At 52.1% G+C, this 24,479-nt stretch overlaps 1 protein-coding gene across 6 annotated transcripts in view; it reads left to right on the top strand.

Annotated features, from left to right (window-relative positions):
* Positions 1 to 24,479, top strand: part of Mideas (mitotic deacetylase associated SANT domain protein) — a 74,587-nt gene that overhangs the window by 38,337 nt on the left and 11,771 nt on the right. For all 6 annotated transcript variants that reach the window (XM_045154081.1, XM_045154084.1, XM_045154083.1 and 3 more), the window contains exons 2-7: positions 13,718 to 15,372; positions 17,830 to 18,129; positions 21,249 to 21,594; positions 23,596 to 23,662; positions 24,103 to 24,245; positions 24,370 to 24,473. In XM_045154081.1, the coding sequence (XP_045010016.1) occupies positions 13,918 to 15,372; positions 17,830 to 18,129; positions 21,249 to 21,594; positions 23,596 to 23,662; positions 24,103 to 24,245; positions 24,370 to 24,473 (2,415 nt within the window). In that variant the 5' untranslated portion in view covers positions 13,718 to 13,917. The remainder of the gene's footprint in view (positions 1 to 13,717; positions 15,373 to 17,829; positions 18,130 to 21,248; positions 21,595 to 23,595; positions 23,663 to 24,102; positions 24,246 to 24,369; positions 24,474 to 24,479) is intronic.

The following is a 24,479-nucleotide window of genomic DNA, read 5'->3' on the forward strand; positions in this document are numbered from 1 at the left end:
ACACCATTCTGTCTGCCCCTTCTTACCCAGCAGCTCTGCTCTTCTCCCAACTGTTTTCATATGCATGGAGAACAGTGCTTTTATCGCTGGAATGAAGTGCAGCGGTAGGAACTTGAGCTCCATTAGATGGCCTGTTCAGAGAGAGATTTGAGAGTGGGACGGGTGAGAAAGACTCTCTCGTGTCTCCTGCGGGCACTTCACAGGGCAGCAAGAAGCCCAGATGTGGTACAGGAGGTACAGCAATGGAGTTACGGGCTTGGGTCTGGGGATTTCTTTTCTGGTCCAGTCCCTCATGCTGTAGATTAGTGGGGAGGCTTGGTTTAGGCCTTCCGGGTACCTGCCAGGTGTCTCCTCTTCCTAAATGTATCCCAGCCTTTGTAATCCTGAGAACAGCCCTGGGGACCATAGGCTGGGGGTAGGTGGGATCCTTGGCCTCCCTGGTTGCCGAGTTTGACCCTTGGGCCTATCATTTCTGCTGGCTTGGCTCACGTCCCAGAGAACCTGGTTGGTGTGTACTTGGGGCTTAGACTGAATGCCCTGCTGGTGCCTGGTGTGCTGTGCCAAAGGCCTCTGGGTGTATTTCAGAAACAATAAAGAATAAATCAACACAGGAGAAAAGGCCTTACAGCAGCTGCTCAGAGACTGGAGAAATGCAAGGAATGTACAAGCATTTGGCTGAGGTCCTGCATCTTGACCAGGGCCTGAGAAAGGGCCCGATGCTAACTTGATGATTGGGCGAGAAAGACGGGCAGCTCTCTGCACCTACCCTGAAGCTCTTCTAAGAGGCCTTAGGAAGTCATGCGAAGAACCCTGCTTTACTAGCAGCAAGTTTTTGTGTTTTTTGATCATTAGTGGTATTGGGGAGCACGTTTACCTCCCCATTCTTTTGTTTTGCTTTTCGGGGTAGGGTTTCACTCTAGCCCAGGCTGACCTGGAATTCACTACGCAGTCTCAGGGTGGCCTCAAACTCATGGTGATCCCCCTAACTCTGCCTCCCGAGTGCTGGGATTAAAGACATGCATCACCATGCCTGGCATTACCTCCCCATTCTTTATTCTTACCTCAAACCAGCAGACACCAATCTCCTCCGCTTATTGCCCTGGCTACCAGATGGGTCTTGGCCCTCTCTGGAGTTGGCCAGGCCAAAGAAGCTGGTTTGATGAAGTCTTTGTAACCTTGACCACATACACCAGACTCTCTGCTTCACCTCCCTGTTGGGGAGGAGGTGAGCTAGACAAACAAGAAGGACCCAGCAATGCCAGGTCTGAGGGGTGCCAACCGTGAGGCCATCCATCTGGCAGTTCTGACCATAGCTCTACCCAAGTAGTGATCTATGTGTCCTTTGGAAAAGGGTTCATGGTGATGGCTCTATACTCACTTTACCTTCCAGGAGTTCATTAACCATGAAAATGCTGCTTTCTACTGTGATCTTTGCAGTGTGGGGCCGTTAGTCTCCCCTATTTGGGATGTGCTGCAAAGAGCTTTGATTTCAGAATTTTAAGTTCCTGGCAGAAGAAGCCCTCTGAGAGCCATATGCAGAGATGTAGGGAGCTAAGCTGACCCTTGATGTCCTGGGTTGGGGGTATTGATGCTAACAGGAACTCATCCATGAAGCCAATTGGACTCGACTTTGGGGTACAAGGGGAAGGGACAGTAGCTTGGGTATCATGGGCATTTGGGACATCTGATAGCTATGGGACAGTCCGGCTTTATGTTTAAAGAGCTGTTGGCCAACTGTTGGAATAGGGTTGAAAGGTCCAGGAAGGATGTGGCTTCCTTATGGGGAAAAAGATGCAGTGGCTTCTACAGGTTGGCCCAGGGCTGGGAGTCACCTGTCACCTGTCCTCAGGTACACATCTGTCAAGGCCTCTCCCAGCCTCCTTCCCCAACCAGCCACACTTCCGGAATAGCAGGGTGGTTTTCAGGCCCGCTGAAACCACTCTATAGGAAACAGGTGTGGACAACCCAGAAGCTTCTGTCGTCGCACACAGGCGCTGCTGTCACTCGTTCCAGATCGCTCCGTGTGGCATTCACACGGGAGGCTAGGCCCGGGATTCGGAAAGTAAGTTTGCAGGAAGTGCTCTAGAGACGAGCAGGCGTGGGCTCCGGTCCTAGCCTTTGCCCCTCTTCTCCCTTAACCTTAGGCAAGTGATTTGACCCTCTTGGATCTCTCCAGGTCCATCACTGAGAAATGGGGAGAGGAAGCAGTTAACTTGTGAGAATTAAAGAGGATGACGTGTATATACAATGCTTAGTACCAGGCTTGCATAGTAGCGGTCTCCAGGAACATTAGAGGTATGGGTTAAGCCTCATTTGTGTGGTGATCATGGGATTAACTTTGACTCTGGGCTTTGACCAGTGTGCCTAAATGGAGGCGTGGAGTGTTATCATTGGAGTCATGGATTCAGGGCCCCCGCTGTGTTCCTGGCTGCGTGTCCCAAGGCAAGTTTCTTCTCTGGATTACTGTGTGGAATGAGGAGTTGGCCTGGGTGAATACGGACATCCCTTGGTACTTGGAATCTGTTCAGCTCTTCCAGCAGAGCCCTGCTTTGCCGGTTGGCTCTGGAGAGAGGCCCAGTCTACCTTCTCCATGTGCTGGGAGGTCTCTATCCCTGGTGGATATCGTACTGACCCTGAAGTTTACAGTCTACCTCTTTAGGCTCGCTGGCCATGCACCTGCACCCTGTAGGCTCCTATGGCTTCCGGAGGTTTGCATCAGTGGCTCCAGTCTGGAGAGGACCCTGTTCCTGGAAGACTGAGATCATTTCTTTTCTTTTTAATTGTTGTTTATTTTTTATTTATTTATTTTTGAGAGCAACAGACAGACACAGAGAGAAAGAGGCAGAGAGAGAGAGAGAGAGAGAGAGAGAATGGGCACACCAGGGTTACCAGCCACTGTAAACAAACTTCATATGCATGTGCTACCTTGTGCATCTGGCTTACGTGGGTACTGGGGAAGTGAGCCACGAACTGGGGTCCTTGGGCTTCACAAGCAAGCACCCCGAGATTATTTCTTGAGAGGAGTGTATGCTCTGGATGAAAATGCTCCTAGGAAAAGCGGCCCTGGGATTGAGTAGGGGAATGACAGAGGGCCGTGCTGGCTCTGAGGTTCTCAAATGCACGTTCCTCTGGGGACCTCAAGTGTAGGGAGGTAGGACAGAGCAGGGACTGGGGCAGACAGCAGTCAGCCTGTGGATCTTGCTTCTGCCACTTTCTTTTTTTTTTTTTTTAATTTTATTTTTTTTTTTATTTTTTTTTTTGAGAGCGACAGACACAGAGAGAAAGACAGATAGAGGGAGAGAGAGAGAATGGGCGCGCCAGGGCTTCCAGCCTCTGCAAACGAACTCCAGACGCCTGCGCCCCCTTGTGCATCTGGCTAACGTGGGACCTGGGGAACCGAGCCTTGAACCGGGGTCCTTAGGCTTCACAGGCAAGCGCTTAACCGCTAAGCCATCTCTCCAGCCCAACTTCTGCCACTTTCACAGCAGAGCCTCCGTGTCCCTTTGTAGAAAGAGCGGAGGCCTCCCTGTGCGGTTCGTAAGGATGGGTCATGGGTCAGAGTATTCTCCGGTGGCTATTTTCCCAGAGAAAAGCAGAGTTACATGATGTCCTCTCTGTCCTGCAGCTATTTTAATTCTGGAGCTTGGGTGTGGAATCACTGTGTCTGGTGTGAGGAATGGACAAGGAACTCCTTACCCAGGCATTTGCAAATGTTTGAGATCTACTGTTCAAGAGGCTTGGAGGCCGAGCATGGTGGCACATGGTAGGAGAATCACTGTGAGTTCAAGGCCAGCCTGGCACTAATTTCAGGTCAACCTGGGCTAGAGCAAGACCCTATTTCGAAAAACAAAACAAAAATGCCAGGCATGGTAGTGCATGTCTTAATCCCAGCACTCAGGAGGCAGCGATAGGAGGATTGTCATGAATTTGAGGCCAGCCTGGAACTATAGAGTGAGTGTCAGGTCAGCCTGGCCTGGACTAGAGTGAGACCCTACCTTGAAAAAACAAAATAAAACAAAAAAAAAAAAGAGAAATATTGAAGTCTGGACTTCTGTGATTATTGTTAATTTGTTCAAAAACAGTTCTGTCGGGGCTGGAGAGATGGCTTAGCAGTTAAGCGCTTGCCTATGAAGCCTAAGGACAATGATTCGAGGCTCAATTCCCCAGGATCCACGTTAGCCAGATGCACAAGGGGGTACATGTGTCTGGAGTTCATTTGCAGTGGCTGAAGGCCCTGGCGCACCCGTTCTCTCTCTATCTGCCTCTTTCTCTGTCTGCCACTTTCAAATAAATAAAAAAAAAAAATAAACAACAAAAAATAAAATAAAATAAACCCAGTTCCATGGTTAAGGCGTTTGCCTGCAAAGCCAAAGGACTCAGGTTTGATTCCCCAGGACCCACATTAGCCAGGTACACAAGGGGGCGCACACATCTGGAGTTTGTTTACAGTGGCTGGAGGCCGTGGCATGCCCATTCTCTCTCTCTCTCTCTCTCTCCCTCCCTCTTTCTCTGTCAAGTAAATTAATTTAAAAAAACCAGTTCTGATTCTTTTTGCTAGTGTGTCTTGGGGCGTGGTGGCACATATCTTTATTCCAACACTTGGGAGGCAGAAGTAGGAGGATCGCCATGAATTTGAGGCCACCCTGAGACTACATAGTGAATGCCAGGTCAGCCTGGGCTAGAGTGAGACTCTACGTTGAAAAACAAAAACAACAACAACAAAAATTATTTATTTGAGAAAGAGGCAGCTAGAGAGAGAAAATGAGCGCACCAGGGTCTCTAGCCACTGCAAACAACTCCAGACACATGCGCCACGTTGTTCATCTGGCTTTATGTGGGTTCTGGGGAGTTCTTTGGCTTTGCTGGCAAGCGCCTTAACTGCAAGCCATCTCTCCAGACCCAACACTACCTTTTAATTGGAGTTTAATGCATTAACATTTAAAGTCAATGTTGCAGTCAGCTTCACACTACTGGGATGAACCTCCAAACTAGACACAGTTTATGGGAGGGAGGGGATTGATTTGAAGCTTATAGATCCATGGGAAGTTCCGTAATGGCAGAAGAAGCTGGCCCCTGCTACACAGATCCAAGCAGAGAGAAAACCCACCTCCAACACTATAAACAAGCTCAGTCCAGGAACTCAGAGCTCAAGCACTCTGCACACCTTTAGACTGGAATTCAAGATCCGCCCCCCTCACCTTAGGTTCGGACCCCCAGGATCCACCCACAGTGACCCCTCCTCCAGCCAAGTAGCTGGAAATCCAAGAAGCTTTAATAAAACCCCTGAATCTATTGGGGGCAGGGGGCGGCGGCATTCATTCAAACTACCACAGTCAATGTTGACAGGAAGGATTGATGTCTGTCATTTTGCTATTTTCTTTCTGTATGTCTTGTGTCTTCTGTTTCACTCTTCTCCATTACTGTCTTTTGCATTAATACCTTTGGGTATACCATTTCTGGCCTGTAAAAGAAAACAAAGGACTCTAATGGTTAAATTAGATGCTGCACTTACACAGTGCCTGGAAAATAGTAAAGAGCGCCATAAACACGGTTACCCAGTTGGAGCCAGAGTGATCCTTAGAATCAGCTGTGCCCACCCCCCAGGTCTCCTGGGCAGGGCACAGCACTCTACTCTGGCAGGTAGTTCCTTTTGAGAAACGGGCAGTGGTGGGTCCTGGGAAGCTGCCCACACCAGGCCATGACTCTTACTTAGTCTCTTCCCCTGCCAGTTCTAGTACCCTCGAGCCACCTGGGCTCTTTGTGCAGTATTGCAGATCTCCCCCTCCTCCACCCTTGCCCCCTCCCTCCCCTCTGCCACACCTAGGGTGGGTTTTCCTTCAGCCGACGTTTGAGAACCACTGTGCCACACTGACCTAGACACAGGCAGCAGAGTGTGACGGGAAAAGAGACCGAGTTTGTAGCCGACAGGCTGGAATTCATGTGCTGGCTCCTCACTTGTGAGCTCCGGGGCCCTGGGAACAGCCTCGTTGCAGAACCAGCCTCCCCTTCGGACTCAGGTGGAAACCGAGAGGCGGTGCCAGTGAGCAGGCCTCCTGTCCGTGCAAGTAGTAGCGCTGGTGGCTCCTGTCTCATGGGACAGATGCCTGTCGCAAGGTGTTCATCAGGTTCCCCTGACCCCTCTGCCCCCATCCGTAGCCTGCAAGTTCTTCCCAGGTAGGAAGCAGTGAGTGACAACAGACTACCGGATCAGACCTGGTTCCCTGGCAAGCCGTCCACCCGCGCCCGCCATCTGTTTCCAGCCTCGACAGACGCGGAGCATGGCAGGGTGGTGATGGGACAGCGTGGGGAGTCAAGCAGCGCCGGGCCCCGATTGTTCGCGGGGCTCCCGAGACTTCCAGGTGCAGGGAGCAGGTTCAGCCTCTGCTTAACGTCTGGGGAGTTCCCCAGGGGTCACCTGCTCCTTCTGTCCATCCCCAGCGCCTGCACTGGCTCCCTTGCATGATAATTAGCATGTGTTTCTGCGTCTGTCTCTGCCCACCATACCTTGCCTTCTGTGTCTCCCCGGAACTTGGCCTGAGGCCAGCACCATCAAATGCCTGTTGAATGGATGGAGGGGCCTGCGTGGAGGGGGAGGAGGCTGGGCAGGCCGCGTTAATCAAGGCCCCTCTGACTGGCCTCCTCTGCATCTTGGCCCAGGGCCGAGGTTGGCGCTAGGGCACTCAGGCGGACTCTGGGAGCCCTGCCCTAAACCTGCTAGCGAGGCAGACCTTTCCAGAAGGAGAGGGCGGAACTGGAGCAGCCTCTAGAGAGCGCTGTGAGGGAGAAGACCAGAGGCTGCAGCAGTGCCCAGGAGGCCCTCACCAGAAGTTTGGCCAGCCAAGGACATAATTTCTATTTCTTATTTAGAGAGAGTATGTATCTATCTACCAGCGCCCGTTCCCCCCCCCCACACACACACTTTTTTTCCCATGCTGAGCCCAGAGTTCGGTGGGAAGGATTTTCCTGGGTTATCTGTGATGGTTGGTGGTCCTTAGGAGGGAGATTTCCAGTCAATCCCCCAGTGTTTGCACAAGCCAAACCTGGAGACTTGCTTCTCTGCCAGTCTTGGCTCCATCGGCAATTCTTTCTGCACCCTTACCCCCTACCTGACCCATAAAAGGGACCTGGTTACCCTGCCCCCTTCCCCAGCCTCCACATCTTGCTGGCGATGGGGCAGGTGGACGAGGTGGATACCTGGATTGAAGCCCTGAGTGTCTCATAAGGCCAAGGATTCCCTTCCCACACACACCTTGTTAAAAGCATCTCTCTCTCTCTCTCTCTCTCTCTCTCTTTTTTTTTTTTTTCTGTCAAGCTTAAATTGCAGCCAGTTTGAGCCCTGGCCAACCCTCTGAGGTTGGCCAGCTTCATGGCCAAGACCCCAGGACTCCCTCGCCAGCCTATCGACCCGGGCTCTGCAGAAGTTCAGTCTGGGGAAGGGGTGCTCCCTGGGCTTTAAGGCCTGGGAATGGGCAGGTTCTCCTCTTTCTCTGCTCCCTGTGGGAGGCAGATTCATGCTTTGTGCATCCGAGCTTCCTTCCTCTTTGATCTGCAAGAACAGGGTTTCTGTGACCAGTGTCCATTGGCCTTGGTGTGAGCTCCACTTATCAGGGTGGAGTGGAGGGCTTACTAGCATTCTAACGGCTGCTCATTGTCCAGACGGAAGGTTTACTTAGGACCTGGCGATTCCAGCTGGCCCGAGATGTCATTTCCAGGCCACTTAACCAGTCTGGCTATACAGCCAGAGACTCCAGATATCCAAGAAAGAGCTGTTCAGAAAGTGAGCTTGGAGTGTTGGGGGGGTCTAGGGGAGGGGACAGGTAGGCTGTACTGAGCCCCTTAGCATATTGTTCTGGTGTTCTATCCAGACCTTGGTGTCTTGTGGCCCAGCCCAGCCATGTCAGGGCATGAGGTAAACAGACTCACAGGCCCATGTTCCTGGCCATGGTCCAGATAGGGGTGAGAAGTCTTGTGGGGGGAGCTGGTATTTTTCCAGGTGGCTTACATGTAGTATGGGCCAGTCCTGGAGCAAGTGACTCACGGACCAGCCAATGGAGGAGGACTTGTTCAGCTTTGTTGGAGAGAGCACCTGGACTCTGTGTGTGTGTCTGTCTGTGTGTGTGTGTGTGTGTGTGTGTGTGTGTGTGTGTTAGGGGTGTCCTAAGGGTGAGTCTTTCATGTCACTCAGGGTCCTGGAGAACTCTGCTGTTGTATATCACAGAGAGAGACTGGCCCAAGGACAAGGCAGGAACCCAGGCTGGGCACCTGGCTGTCAGCAGTACCTCTGCCTGGGCATGCTCTCACTCACCTTGGGTGCAGTCTTGAAGGAACATCCCACGAGCCAGTTACAGAGCAAGTGTCAAGGCACAAGGTTCTGAACATGCTGCCAAGGAGCCGGGGAAGAGGAACCAGACACCTGGGAATTAGGGTGCTGAGCCCGAGGGGGTGGGGCCAGGCAGTGTGATGAGCTCACAGTGCAGTTCCTGTGTCAGCCTTGGGGTCAGAGAGCTTCCCTAAGGAAGGACTGAGACCCGAAGGATGAGGAGGTTCTTGGCCAGGTGCAAAGGGTGGGAAGGCAGAGATACAGTGTGATTTAGAGACCTAGAAACAAAGTAGGACAGGAGGTTGGGGGCCCTGGCTGCATGCTTCAAGCATGGTGTGTCAAGAGAGGTGTCAGGAGCCTGTGTGTGTGTGCGCGCGTGCGTGTGCGTGCACATGCATGCAGTGGGGTGGGGTGAGCAAGATAGGGAGGTTAGACTTTGTCCCAGTATCTTTGGTGCTCAGAGAAATGACAGACATGCCTAGAGTTTAGGGCCTTGAGTGCCCTATGTGGGTCTGTCTTGTCTTTGGGTGGGGGACCATGAGCTCTGACTCACCTGCTTCCTTGCGTTGAGCTTGCAGGGCCTTGGCACGGTGGCGCATGCCTGTGATCCCAGCACTTGGGAGGATCTGAAGTTCAAGACCAGCTTGGGCTACATAGCAAGATCCTACCTCCGAGAGCTTTGGAGTGAGGGCGTGGGGAGACAGGAGAGAGTGAGAACGCAGAACAAGAGCTTGGGGCGATGCCCTATGAGGGCCAGGGAGGAGCCCCCAGGTCGGAGCTGAGCCCGTGCGACTGCTGGCCACCCCCCCTTCCTGGTCTTGTGACTTTGACCCGCAACAGTCTTGTTTCTCAAGCTGAATGAATGCCTCAGGTGGCTGGTAAGTGACCCAGTCCTCTCAATGGCCACAGCCTGGCCCTCTGCCCAGTGGCAGGAACTCACCGGACTCTCCCGAGTGGGCCAGCCAAGGTTGGGCATGCAGGAGGAATACTGATGGTTCTTGAGGAGTTGTGAGTTGTAGCTGCTGTCCCTGCAAAGTGTGGTGACCATCAGCACCCCAAGGCCTTTTTGTTTTTGTTTTGGTTTTTTCGAGGTAGAGTCTAGCCCAGGTTGATCTGGAATTCACTATGTAATGTCAGGGGGGCCTTGAACTTGAACTGGCGATCCTTCCACCTCTGCCTAGGATTAAAGGCATGTGCCAACACATCCGGCTCCCAAGGCCTTTTTATCGTCTTCCCCCCATGTGTCTGGAACCCGTATGTGGGTTGAGCGTCGCTTACTTCTCCTGGCACACACATTGCTCTCTTCTGTAGAGATAGAGTGCTTCTCACTTTAGGTCTTTCTGAAGTCTAAACTCTTTGCTCTGCCTCAATGGTCCCAGGGCCTTGTTTTCTGACTGATTCTGACGCCCTGGCCTTTTCAGGCCAGGCACTGGTTGCCCAGAGAGGAGCCTGGAGGAGGGGACCACAGAAGCCAGCGTAATACAGTCAGACTGACAAAGGGTCTTGTAGCAACCGGGGCCCCGCGGTGGCTGTGGGTTTTCTTTTCCAGTCCTGCATCCGTTGTCAGAGGGTCAGCTGGGCGCAGGGGTGAGCTGCCTGCAGCGGTTCCTCCATACAGCCTCTCCCTGCACCTTAGGGACTTGGTCCACGGGCTTTGGAGAAGGTGGCTTCTTTCCTCTTCCTATACTGCAAGGAAGGCCAGACAGATTTGCACCCGAGGGACTGAGGAGTGGGGGCAAAATGCAGGGGAAATGGTAGGAATCAGTTTAGTGGTAGGTAGGTGCCTCTGAGAGCTAGAAACCCCACAGCAAGGAGCAACCGGAACTGAGAGGGGCTCGAGAACCCGGATCTCACATGCTTGCTGTTGCTCTGTTGTGAGGCCCCCTTTTCCTGTTTCCCTTAATATTGAGGGACTGTGCTTAAAAAGAATGGGTTACCTGCCAAGGAGTAAGGCAAGAGTAGGAGACTGCCCAGCGCCAGTGAAGATAGCCCTCAGGGAAGTCGTGGCTCTGGCATTGTGGAAAGGCGAGTGGAGAGGGACTGGAGGCCTGAGCGGCATGTGTTGGGCATGAGGAGTAAGAGCGAGCTCTTGGAGTCTGGCACGCCCGGCTTCGAGTCCTGGCAACATAATTACGTGGGACTATAGGTAAATTACTTTACCCTTCTAAGCCTCATTTAGCTCATCTGCAAAATGGGGAGGAACTTAAATAGCAATGTGCTTTGGGGAATTAAAATAATTCAAAGAGGAGGGAATTACCATGGGTTATTGTCTATAATTATGGAAGTTGTCCATAAATTTTTTTTTTAAAGAATCTGAAGAATTTTGGACCCTCCTGGCACAGGCAGGCCACTATTATTTTTTTCTGTTTTTAAAATATTTTATTACTTTATTTATTTGAGAGAGAGGAAGAGGCACTGAAAAAGTGAATGGGCACTCCAGGCCCTCCAGCCACTGCAAACGGGCTCCAGACGCATGCACCCCCTATGCATCTGGCTTATGTGGGTCCTGGGGAATTGAACCGGGGTCCTTAGGCTTCTCAGGCAAACACCTTAACCGCTAAGCCATTTCCCCAGCCCAGGCCACTATTATTATTACCAGGGCTCCTTAGTGCCTGTGCCTGGATGATCCTTCCCCTCTCCTCCCAGGGGTCTTGGCACCCTCCCTCCACTCTTTGCTCGTGCTGTGCTGTTGTATCAGGTTTCTAGAAGTGTGTGTGTGTGTCTGTGTGTGTGTGTGTGTGTGTGTGTGTGTGTGTGTGTGTGTGTTTGGGGGTGGCGTGGCCGTGACTATAGGACTAGGAGACCTCTGCAGCAAGAAGCTTCTAGGGTGATTCAGCTTCTCCCAAGCCAGCCCCCGCCCCATTTGTTCTGTCCAATTGTCTGTCTCACCTATTGTCTGCCAAATGCTGGCCCTCAGTGGTGTGCAGAGGGTAGGAGGCTGAGCCACTCTCTGGCCACTTTCAGGAGCAGACATGTCATGTAGTCTATTGACAGACTACCTCATCTTCCCTTACCCCTGCACCAGGCACTGACTGAATGGCCATTCCCCCTTCCTGGGCCCCTCTGCCAGGAACACATCACATGTACCCATGCCTGCCTGCCACGTGGGCTTTCCCTTGCTCCAGGCCCCAAAGCCCATGCTGTGGCTCCCAGGCAACAGGCCATGGTGGGGAGAGGCGCATGTGAGCATCCCTGGGCTCGCAAGCGCCTGGGGGCACATGGCCTGGTCGGCTTCCCTGTCCTATCTTCTTTCCTCTGTCTTGCCCTCTGTAGACACGAATTTCTAGCTCACTGGGCTTGAGGCTCCCTTAGGGACCGAGCTGACAGCCCCATTCTGTAGCATTGTGGAGGTGCCCAGAGTAAATTTCATTCTGCGGCTGGCTTTTGTATCTCTGCAGTGGACTGGGTTGGTTGTCAGGGAAAAAGAGTTTAAAAGCAAGAGAAGGTTGTTTCTCTGGGCCTTAGCTCTCCCATCTTGTCCAAACCTTCCCCTTTCTGCTCAGGGCTTAGGGTGACTTAGCCACTCTCTCTCATTCCCTGCAACTTCCACAAATGAAGACAAAGGGGTGCCCAGGGGAGGGGCTCCCACTGTCCCTAGGCCCGAGGAAGGAAATGGAGGAGGAAGTTACTCCCCTTCTGGCTACCGGGTGAAAGTGAAAGACAGGGAGGGGGCCTCCAGTGAGTCAGCCAGGCAAGCTGGCCGGTCCGGGAGCCAGGGCCGCAGCTTCGGAAACGTGCGAGAGAGCGATAGCGTGGTGTGTCAGGGAGCCCCCCCCCGCACCCCCGTCCCCGCACTGGGTGTGTAGGCTGGGCTTTTGAAGGTGGGTCCCTGCCCTCTGCTGGTTTTCTGGGAACTGCTGGGCCTGCTTAACCTGGTCAGGAACATCCAGGGACTGTGGCTATATTACCAGGACCTGCAGATCCATTCTCCAAAGCGGGCAGCCTGAGTGTCTTGTCCCTGCCTCCCTGCCCTAGTGACCTAGTTTGCATCCTGGACAAAAGGTAGGCATTATAGCTCCCACCCCTATACCACTTTCACAGGGAGAGAAAAAAAAAAAAACAAATCCAACCCCTCCCCCCCCAAAAAAAACTTTAAAATTTTATATAGCTGGGTGTGGTAGCACATGCCTTTAATCCCAGCACTGGGGAGGCAGACGTAAGAGGATCGATGTGAGTTTGAGGCCACCCTGAGACTACATAGTGAGTTCCAGGTCAGCCTGGGCTACAGTGAGGACCCTACCTTAAAGAGAAAGAATGGGAAATAGGAAGAAAGAAAGTTAGCTGAGGAGATGGCCATGGCTTAGTGTTAAAGGACTTTCTTGCAAAGCCTGTCATCCTGGATTTGATTCCCCACTACCCATGTAAAGCACAAAGTGATAGACACATGTGTCTGGAGTTTGTTTGTAGTGGCAAGAAGCCCTGGTGTGCCCATGTGTTCTCTCTCTCTGTCTCTCTCTCTCTCACACACACACAGAGGAATAAATAAATTTTTTTTAAATTAGGGGGGGCGGGTGTGTAACTCAGTTGTCAAACACGTGTGAGACGCTGGGTTCCATCTCCAGCCCCTCCTCCTGTGCCCCACCTCCCACCAAAAGACATTAAGCTAGCAAAGGGCCTAAGTTGGCAATCTGCACCCTTGCATTGAAGTTAAACTGTTTTTTGCTTAGAGTGTCAGGGGCTGTTTAGCAGAGGAGGGGGAAAGAGGAGGGCCACAGCTGCTGCTGGTGGGCTGGGTCTGGCCTCCAGGCAGCCTCGGTTGCAAAACAGGTTCTCCACTCATTTGAGAAAGACTCTGGCAGCCACAGCCCCACCCAGCAGTTCTTCCCAGGGGTGGGGCCTCACCTGCATGCCTCAGCATAAAAGGCCCTGGACTTTGCTAGGGCTTGGTGGGGTTGCAGAGGGGTGGCTGTGCTGTGAATGACTCCTGTCTCCTGACTTCCTGTGTCTGACGTGTAATGTGCAAGGAGTGTTGAAGCAGGCTCGGTACTTCTGAGTCTGGTAGAAGGTGTGTAGACAGACGTGCAAGGAGGCCCAGACCTGATATCCCGGTGGGCCTGGTTTAAGAGGGTGTGGAATTACAATTCAATTTACGTCGCCCCTTTCTTGCCTGCCTCAAGGGTGTGGGCTAGATGTCACTTGCCCCCCTCAGAAGGTGTCTTTGTAATAGGGCACAAATGACATAACCAAGTGCATCAGGCCTGGCATGTAGCCAGGAGGTGGTGGGACAAGAGGAGAGTGACCTCCGGGCAGACTGCTGATCCTGCTGTCTTCCGGGCAGCTGCTCCGTAGGTCCTGGCTCCTTCATACCAGTGTGGCTTTGTGACCTGGGCCCGGGGCACACGGGTGCTCACCTCTAGGGATCGTGTGGCTGACTGTCAATGCTTTTTCCCTTTGCAGGCTCTAGGACCTTGTGAAGCACCATGAACGGGGACGTGTAGCCGAGCCAGCGGTTTTCTTCCCTTGCCTGACCCCAGAACATCTTGCTCTACCCTTCCTGGCTTCGGACCTGCGACCAGGATTCCAGCAGGGCTTTTTTCCCCGGGATATGGACAGCTGGTGAAGGAGGTCTCATTTGCCAGGGCTCAGTTGGCCACACCATGAACCTCCAGGCCCAGCCTAAGGCTCAGAATAAGTGCAAGCGTTGTCTCTTTGTCGGGGACCAGGATCCAGCTTCGAAGGAGCAGCCACCGCCCTTGCAAGCCCCACAGCAGTCCCTCAGGGTGAAGGAGGAGCAGTACGGAGCCCACGAGGGTGCCACGGGGCCTGTCTCCACCTCCCAGCCTCTGGAGTTGCCGCCTCCCAGTAATTTGGCTCTGCTGAATTCTGTGGTCTATGGGTCTGAGCGGACCACAGCAGCCATGTTGTCCCAGCAAGCACAGCCCGGCTCAGTAAAGTGGCCCAACTCTGTGATGGCTCCCGGAAGGGCTCCCGAACGTGGAGGGGCTGGTGGCATCAGTGACAGTGGCTGGCAGCAGCAACCTGGGCAGCCCCCGCCCCACCCCACGTGGAACCATTTGTCCCTCTACAGTGGACCCAAGGGGAGCCCTCATCCCAGCGTGGGGGTGTCTCCCTATTACAGCCACCCCGAGGCACTGAAGGGGAACAAAGCAGCGGGCCCCCAGCTGGACCACTATGGAAACGCATTGCGGCCCATGATGCCCCAGAAGGTGCAGGTGGAAGTGGGGCGGCCCCAGGCATCCCTAAACTCTTTCCACACGGCCAAGAAACCCCCGAACCAGGCACTGCCCCTGCAGCCTTTCCAGCTGGCATTTGGCAACCAGGTGAGCCGGCAGGTCTTCCGGCAGGGACCGCAGCCCTCCAACCCCGCTACTGCCTTCCCGCCTCAGAAGCAGCAGCAGCAGCAGCAGCAGCAGCAGCAACAGCAGCAGCAGCAAGCAGCTCTTCCTCAGATGCAGCTCTTTGAGAACTTCTACTCCATGCAGCAGCCATCCTCTCAGCAGCCCCAGGACTTTAGCCTGGCACCGGCTGGGCCACTGGGGCAATCCCACCTGGCCCATCACAACATGGCCCCCTACCCTTTCCCACACAACCCGGACTTGAACCCAGAGCTGCGCAAGGCCCTCCTGCAGGAGTCCGCCCCACAGCCTGTGCTACCTCAGCCCCAGATCGCCTTTCCCCGCCGCTCCCGCCGCCTCTCCAAGGAGGGAATCCTGCCTCCCACCACCCTGGATGGGGCTGGCACCCAGTCTGGGCAAGAGCCCACGGGCAGTCTGTTCTTACATCACTGGCCCCTGCAGCAGCCACTGCCGGGCTCCCTGGGGCAGCCCCATCCTGAAGCGGTGGGATTCCCGTTGGAACTGAGGGAGTCTCAGCTGCTGGCTGATGGGGAGAGACTGGCTGCCAATGGTCGGGAGGCTCCGGTGTTGGGTAGTGAGGAGGGCATGCGGGCAGGGGCCCCCGGGGACTGTGGGCAGATGATACGCAGTGGGGTGATTCAGAGCACAAGGCGGAGGCGCAGGACATCTCAGGAGGCCAATTTGTTGACGCTAGCCCAGAAGGCCGTGGAGCTGGCCTCTCTGCAGACCGCCAAGGTGAGAAGGGTATTGGGGCTGGACACCCCCCCTCCCCCGGCGGGAGGCACGGGTGAGGATAGCAAGTGATGTGAGGCCCCACAAGAGCAGTTCTTTTTCCAGTTCACTGAAGGAAATGAAAGCGCTTCTCCTTGCAGAGAACCCTATCCAAGGCACCCTCACCTGAAGGGCAGCTGAGGTTTATACACATGGAGGCTGGAAGGCAGGAAAGTGTCACACAGCATCCTTGTTAGCCTCTTCTTCATGTGGGACCAGGGGATTGGGAGTGGGGAAGGTAAGACCCTGTATGCCAGAAGAAAAGAATGTGATGTTACACGGTGCTTATGCGTGTCAAAATGAGTTGAACTATAATTTAAAATAGGTTTGTGGGCTTTTCTTTTTTTTTTTTTTTTTTTTTTGTGGTTTTTCGAGGTAAGGTCTCACTCTAGCCCAGGCTGACCTGGAATTCACTATGGAGTCTCAGGGTGGCCTCGAACTCATGGCGAGCCTCCCACCTCTGCCTCCCAAGTGCTGGGATTAAAGACGTGCGCCATCACGCCCGGCTTGTTTGTTTTTTCGAGATAGGGTCTCACTCTAGCACAGGCTGACCTGGAATTCACTATGTAGTCTCAGGCTGGCCTCGAACTCATGAGGATCCTCCTACCTCCTCTGCCTCCCAAGTGTTGGGATTAAAGACGTGTGCCCACCACGCCCTGCCTTGTGTGTGTGTGCATGTGTGTTTTCCTATGGATATTATAGTACAATAAAGTTGACTTTAAAACTAAAGATAAGGCCGGGTGTGGTGGTACACACCTTTAATCCCAGCACTTGAGAGGCAGAGGTAGGAGGATCGCTGTGAGTTTGAGGCCACCCTGAGACTCCATAGTGAGTTTCAGGTCAGCCTGGGCTAGAGTGAGACCCTACCTTGCAAAGCCAAAATAAATAAATAAATACAACATGGGCTGGGGAGAGATGGCTCAGTGGATAAAGTGTTTGCCATGAAAGCATGAAGACCTGAATCTGAATCTTTAGAACCCCTGTAAAATGCTAGCGTTGGTGAGGCAGACATGGGGAATTCATGAGGGTCACCGGCTAGCTCATCTAGTTCAATCAGTGAGCTGTGGGTTCAGCTGTCTCAAAGACTAAGGTGGAGAGTGACTGAGGAGGACCCCTCACATCACCTCTTGCCTGGACACGTGTATGTTCACGCCCCACACGTGTCCCCCAGCCCCGCAAAATGTATGCACACATATATCCATTCCACATACACACATGCAAAAAATGAAGACTAATTATGGGGAGAAAGAATGAACAGAATTTAAGCACCAATACTGTCTTTGAGGTGAAACTCACTCTTTTTTTTTTTTTTTTTTTTGAGGTCTCATTCTAGTTCAGGCCAACCTGGAATTCACTATGTAGTCTTAGGGTGGCCTTGAACTCACAGTGATCCTCCTACCTCTGCCTACCCAGTGCTGGGATTACAGGCATACACCACTGCTTTTTTGTTTTTGTTTTTTTTTTTTTATACCGGATCACAAAATGTCAGTCAACCTCCAAAAGAAGAGTGTTGTCTCCTATCCCTGTCTTCTATTAGAGAAACTGAGTCCCAAGTGGGACTTCCGAAGGTTGCATAGCTGGGATAGAAGCCTCATGTCTGATCCAAAGTCAGCTCTTACCCTTTTCTTCCCAAGAAGTCTCAACCGCTGATGCCTTCAGGAGCAGTGTGATCCTGGAGACAGCAAGTGATGTGAGGTCCATGAGGAGGCGGCAGGATTGGCTGAGGGTCAGTCAGACTGTACTCTAGGTAGCTGCCCATGTCCATGGGGAAATGTCACGAAGACCACCCTTCATCTGGCCCTAGCCCCCTTTGATTTGCAGAGATACGTTTTCTTTTTAAGGATTTCATTTTTTATCTATTTATTTATTTGAGAGACAGAAAGAAGTAGAGAGAGAGAGAGACAGATAGAGAGAGAATGGGCACGCCAGGACCTCCAGCCCCTGCAAACAAACTCCAGATGCATGTGCCACTTTGTGCATTGTGCATCTGGCTTACATGGGTCCTGGGGAATTGAACCTGAGTCCTTTGACTTTGCAGGCAAACACCTTAACCACTAAGCCATTTCTCCAGCCCTAGAGATATGTTTTGAGCATTCAGATGCTATGTAATCATCACACAACGAGTAGGCGACATGAAACCATTCTGTAAGCCGCTTGTGGCCTGAGAGAGACATCTTGGACCTCCTGCTCCAGGCTTGGGTAGCAAGACCTGGCAGAAGGGGAGAGTACTGAGAATGTAGTGTGGTGAGAAAGGGGGTGAGGGTAGCCAGTGGAAGCCCAGGTTGTCAAAGACAAGGAGGAGCCACTGTGGAGGGTTGAGTTCCTGGATTAAAGGTCTGAGAGACCTGGCTCAGCAAATTAGGACTTAGTTATGAACCTCACTGCCACCCTTTCCACCTTGCCAATCTCCCTCTTCTTCAGGACGCCAACGGCTCGGAGGAGAAGCGGAAGAGTGTACTGGCTTCGACTACCAAGTGTGGGGTGGAGTTTTCTGAGCCTTCCTTAGCTGCCAAGCGAGCACGGGATGAGAGTGGGATGGTGCCCCTCATTATCCCAGTGTCTGTGCCCGTGCGGACTGTGGATCCCACCGAGGTGGCCCACGCTGGAGGTGTGGACGAGGATGGGAAGGGTCCAGAACAGAACCACCCCGAGCACAAGCCGTCGGTCATTGTCACTCGCAGGCGGTCCACCCGAATCCCGGGAACAGAGGATCCAGCTCAGGTAGGACAGGCTGCTTTCCAAATAATTCCCCCCAAGTGCCTGAGTGCGCCTCAGTGCTGTGGCAAGCGGTAGAGCAGAACAGCTTTGGAAAGTTCCAAGAAAGCCAGATGCACAAAGTGGCCCATACGTCGGGAATTTGTTAGCAGCAGCTGGAGGCCCTGGCCTGCAAATACATACATGCATACATATACAAACGTGAATTTTTCTTGAGGCTGGGGAGATGGCTCAGCAGGTACGTGTGCTTGCCATGGAAGCATGAGGACCTGATTCACCCTGAGTTTGTTTCCCCAGCACCCAGGTAAATAAACTGTCCAGGCCACACGTGCCTATAATCCCAGTCCACTCCGTGCCTGCACAGGAAGTGCTTGGAACCACTGAACCATCTCCACAGCCTAGAGTACTAGCCTGCTTTTAATTCACCTTTTTTCTTTCTTAATCCAGATTTTTCTGGATGTGGCTTTTAGAGTTCCAGTCCAAAATCTGTATGTTTAGCTACCTTGACAAGCCCCAAACTCCAGTTTTTTTGTTTGCTTGTTTATTTGTTTGGGTCTCACTCCAGCTCAGGCTGGCTTAGAACTCACTATGTAGCTCCAGGCTGGGATTAGGGCACACACCACCACACCTGGCCAGACTCCAGTTTTTATTGATAGCTCCTTGAATTTAAGCTCTGCTCCCTTCCTTAGCTCCTCTGTTGCCATTGGCGTAATAACATCCGCCTCTCCAGAAAAGGCAGCTCCAATGCTGACTTCCCCTCTTTGACTTTCTCCCCACCCACCTCCACTTCACTCTAGTTTGCTATCCACCTCTTCTTTGATATCCTCAGGAGTGTGTCTCTTCCACTGAGGTCAGATTTTCTGATTATTCTCAACTATAAATCTGGCACCCATGTCCATCTAAAATAAGGAGGCGAAGGGCTCCAGGATTATTGTGAGATAATTAATTTAAGATTATCTGCTTTCTGGGGTCTTGATCTGTGGTTAGGAAGGGTTATTTTTTGTTACTCAATATGTTCTTTGTATAATAGATGATTTTAATTCTGCAAACAGAAAGAAAGAAAGAAAGAAAGAAAGAAAGAAAGAAAGAAAGGTCTAGTTTTCTTTCTTTTTTCTTTGTTTCTAGGTAGTGTTTCACTCTAGTCCAAGCTGACCTGGAATTCACTATGTAGTCTCAGGGTGGGCTCAAACTCATGGCAGTCCTCCAACCTCTGCCTCCTGAGCGCTGGGATTAAAGGAGTGCGTCACCATGCCTGGCTTAGTTTTCCTCTTTATTAGAATACAGCCAGTCTAATTTCATTCATACCTCCACTTCTCCATACCCCTGAGTTATTTTGAGGTACATCTCAAACATTGTATCACTCCGTCTATAGATACTTATAGGTTGCATTTTAATTTCCTACATATTGTCTTTCTTTTTAGGAGTCTCAATATCCTGAATTATCACACCTGAAAAACTGTCAGATATTCAGAAGGGTTTAAATCCCTTAACTACAAATAGTTACAGCTGGTTGAATTTATGTCGCTTTTTTTTTTTTTTTTTTTTTTTAAGTAGGGTCTCACTGTATGAGGCTGACCTAGAACCCACTATGTAGTCCCAGGGTGGCCTGGAACTCACGGGCGATCCTCCTCCCTCTACCTTCTGAGTGCTGAAAGGTGTGCGCCACCATGCCCGCCCGGCTTATTTCGCATTTTTTGTCTAGCAATTTGAGGGGGCGGGCCATTGGTTCTACTGCATTCTTTTCTGTCCAGTCATCCTATTCCCCCAAAAGCAGAAGAATGAACTATTTCATTTCATGTTAATATGCAGAAGGAAAAAGAGGGGTAAGGGTCATGCTAGGGCCTCGAAGGCAGTGAGAGTGCCGTAGTTGCTAAGTCTTTGGAGGAGGAGAGAGTCTGTTGTTCCTACTCAGTAAACATGGCAAACCTTACCTGTCTTACGATGTGTCCAAAGAGATGACCCTAGCTGCTCTCGCCTCTGGAAGGGCCTATTCTGTGCCCTTTAGAGAGAGTAGGGACAGGGTATGTCTTGTTTACTATTGCATGTGAAGGCCCATGAGGCATTGCATTGGAGGAAGAAGTGTGAGCCGGGAAGGCTAACCTCTGACACTATGAGTGAGCTGTCCTCTGACATCAGGAGATCTAATACTCTAAGAGCAAAAGTTCTGCAAGAACAAGAGACTCTCCTGCTCCGTTTTGTGGTCCCACGCCCTGCTCACATCTTGGCATACAATGCGCTCTTTCATTTAATCCACTTTGGAGTTTTAAGTAGTAATAGCAGAAATCTTTTGGGCTGGGAGTTTTGCTTAGTGGTAGAGTGCATGTCTAGCCCTGGATTCGATCTCTAACACTGCAAAAGCAAACAGACAAAAATCTTCAAGTAATTCCTATGGCCAGGTAGTAAGTATGCTCACTGATGTCTGATGTTAGCTTGTTTACTCTTCATGGCTACCATATCAGGTAGCGCTTGCCAGTCCTGCATTACAGAGGAAGATGCACACAGGGTGTGCAATTCTGAATGGCAAATCAAGGCAGTAGGTCCCCATCCAAGAGGTCCAGTGCCACAGCCTGGGCCCTTCCCTGTTGTACTTTACACTAGGAGTTGGAAGCTGTGGCCTGGAGGCCATATCCAGAGCAAAGAATAATTTGTAAATGGTGACAGTATTTTTATTTATTTTATTTTATTGTCATTTTCTTTTTTTTTTTCCTCTTTATGCCTAGGAGTGCTATAGCTGGGTCATATGGTAGATCAATCTTTAGCTGTTTTAGGAACCTCCACACTGATTTCCACATTATTGTCATTTTCAAGGTAGCGTCTCACTCTAGCCCAGGCTGACCCGGAACTCACGCTCTGTAGTCCCAGGGCTCCTCCTACCTCTCCCTTCTGAGTGCTGGGGTTTGAGGTGTGCACCACCACGTGAAAAAGTGGCACAAGTACACGTGTTCCACAAGGCCTAAAATACTCTCTGGCTTTTACAGGGCATTTGCTAACCTCTGTTGCCCTTTTCAGGCCTTGATGGGTGCAATCGGCAGACAGTTCAGAGGTGACTGTCAGGCTGTGGTCAGTACTACAGGTTTCCAGGGTCACAAGAGGCTGAGTCATCTTTATTCTCTTTCCTTCTCCAGGTTGAGGACCTGAACGTCAAGTTGGAGGGGGAGCCTTCCATGCGGAAACCAAAGCAGCGGCCACGGCCTGAGCCCCTTATCATCCCCACCAAGGCAGGCACTTTCATCAACCCTTCTGTCTACTCCAACATCACCCCCTACCAGAGCCACCTGCGCTCCCCTGTCCGAATAGCTGACCACCCCTCTGAGCGGAGCTTCGAGCTGCCCCCTTACACGCCACCCCCCATCCTTAGCCCTGTGCGTGAAGGCTCCGGGCTCTACTTCAATGCCATCATATCCACCAGCAGCATCCCAGCCCCTCCTCCCATCACACCGAAGAGTGCCCATCGCACCCTGCTCCGCTCTAGTGAGTGACCACAGCCGACCCAGTGCCGGGGAGTGTGGGGGAAGGGCGCTGGGCAGGGAGGCAGCTCGCTCCATGCACTGCAGTGATGGGGCCGGATGCTGTGGGAACAGGGGCCCTGCTCTCTCTTCTGTGACAGAAAGAGGTTATCCTGTCACAACAACAGGGAGAGAAGTGAGTCCCGCTGCTCAGATTCATATCCCAGTTCTACTCTTTGGAAGCACATCCCCTTGTGCAAACCATTTAAACGTCTTGGGCCCATTAAATGGGGATTACCCATATTCAGCTATTTTTAGATCCACAAATAGCAAGTTTCCTATGGTTCAACCTAATAGCTACCTCTCAGGGTTGTGGTGGGGATCAGATTCATTTATTATGAGGAAAGCCCTTAATGTCAGATTTGGTTATCAAGTTTGTCAATAATATTTGGCAGATCTGGTCTCTTGGGCCTATTGAGCAATCATTGTGGCCAAGAACAGGCCTGGTTGCACATTCCACAAAGGGGTCCATTTCCCTTGAAAAATGGGACTGTCACATCCCTTAGCATGGTAGAGAGGATGAAATACCATGTGGGGGTGTTCACCCAGTTAACTTCTGACCCAGACCTCACCCATGGTGCAGCCCTCTGGTGCCCCCTGGTGCCTGTGGGTGAGAAATCAGTTGCCCTCTGCTGGCAGGCTACTGGGATCACCTCCCTGGGAAATTTCTCTCCCTTGCTGGATTGTGCTGGAAATCGCTACAGGGAGCAGACTGGTGGCCAAGAAGGGGTCAGCGTGCATATGAGTGTTGACCTAGCACTTGGGCAAAACCTTGAACTGGCTCCTATGGGGGCTGCACAGATGTGTGGAACACCATGATTTATTCTAAAGAGAGTGCAAACTGGGCGTGGTGGCTCACGCCTTTAATCCCAGCACTCCTAGAGAAGCAGAGGTAGAAGTTCCAGGCCCACACAGAAACTACATAGTGAATTCCAGGTCAGCCTGGGCTAGAGCAAGACCCTACCTCCAAAAAAGAAAAAAAAAAAAAAAGAGTGCCCTACAGTCATCAGGCAATTGACAAGAAAGCCCAGGAGATTAGCTAAAGCAGAGGGTCCTGGCAGCATGCGACCAGCAGCCAGTGAGTGAGACTGCCACCAAGCTTTAGGCCTGGAAAGGCTTAAGTTGATAAGGGAAGCATTTGGGAGGGGGTGGGGACCGAGCTGAATTTGACTTACTGAGTGGGAGGGGCAGGAAGGGCCCTCCAGGCAAAGTAAATGACTGCTGCAGACACGGACCTGGAGGGGGAACTGAGCCTGGGAAGTGGGGGCCATGAGGTAAGCAGGCCACTAGGCATGAGGGACCAGGGTAGGGGTGGCGGACGGTCCAGACTACCTTACACAGCTGCTGAGGATTTCAGGTTTTATCTGGTGTTGCAGAGTGGCAGCTGTAGCAGTTCCGTGTGTTGTTTGGTGGTGTTTTGAGTACGGGAGTGTCTTGATCATGTGGGGCCTTAAGATTAATTTGGAAGAAACCGAGGCAAAAAAAAAAAAATGTTGTTTAAAGCTCAGACAGGAAATGAGAAGATAATTATAAAAGCAAGATCCTCTTCACTGTCTTCCCTAGTGTGGCCAAAGTTTCAACTTCTTTCCTTTTCCCAGAAAAGCAGTAGTTCTGTATTGAAGCTAATCTTGTGCTAGAAATGGGAGCTGGGCTTTTGGTCGTTGTGGCAGTGATGATGGTAAGAATAGCTAACAGATAAGGAGTGGTAGAGAGTACGTGCTATTTCACATAACATTCACGTTACCTCCAGGAGACAGGAAATAGCCCCCTTTTGCAGGTGAGAAGATCGAGGCACCCAAACCATGTGTAAAGGGCCTGAGTTGGCACAGTGATCAAACTGCAGAGCCAGGTGCACTCAGTGAGTCACCATTGTGACTCTCGTGCATGCAAGACTGTTGCCCAGAACTGGGGAGTGCTTGGCTGAAGGAAGTAGGGTGCTATTTGCCAATGTGCTCTTTGCCCATAGACAGCTCTGAAGTCACCCCACCTGTCCTTTCTGTGATGGGAGAGGCCACCCCTGTGAGCATCGAACCGTAAGTGCAGCCCTGCTTTGGGCCTAGGGTGTGGGGGTGGCCAAGGGGAGCCCAACACCTGCGGGTGGGCTCTGGAAACAAGGGGAGGGTCGTGTGGTGCCTGCACACAGCCAGAGCAGCCTCTCTGGGCTTCTGCTGTCTTCTGCCTGTTTCTGTGTAGAAGTTGCAGGGAAAGGGAAGGACTAGCTCAGCTTGAATTTATCTCAGGGGAGAGCCAGATGGTCAATGTGGAGTGGTTTTTCCTCTCCCCAGCCGCTGGGCCTTACCTTTCTGGTCATGTCAGATCAAGCTGTCCTCAGTCTTCTCGAAGCCAGAGTCTGTACAGCCTTGCTACATGCTGCAGCCTCTGTCAAGGGTCCCTTCTTCCCGTCCAAGAGGGGAAGTCAGGTTGCCTGTCCCCAGAAGTTGGAGCCTCTCTCCTTGCCCTTCCACCTCTGCAGACGGATCAACGTGGGTACCCGGTTCCAAGCGGAAATCCCCTTGCTGAGGGACCGAGCTCTGGCAGCTGCAGACCCTCACAAGGCTGACTTAGTATGGCAGCCTTGGGAGCACCTGGAGAGCAGCAGGGAGAAGCAGAGGCAAGGTGAGGAGGGACTGGCAACAAGTAGGGCACGGCAGGCTGGTGGGCAGAAGTTCAGGCTGGTCCCAGCGAGGCCCAGCCCTCAACGTGGTTTCCTGTCTTCCTCCCCGTGCCGTGGTGAATCCAGTGGATAACCTGCTGACAGCTGCCTGTTCTAGCATTTTCCCTGGTGCTGGCACCAACCAGGAGCTGGCCCTGCATTGTCTGCACGAGACCAGGGGAGACATCCTGGTAAGA

This window comes from Jaculus jaculus, chromosome 7 (assembly GCF_020740685.1).
Source record: "Jaculus jaculus isolate mJacJac1 chromosome 7, mJacJac1.mat.Y.cur, whole genome shotgun sequence".
In the NCBI taxonomy this organism is placed as follows: Eukaryota; Metazoa; Chordata; class Mammalia; order Rodentia; family Dipodidae; genus Jaculus; species Jaculus jaculus.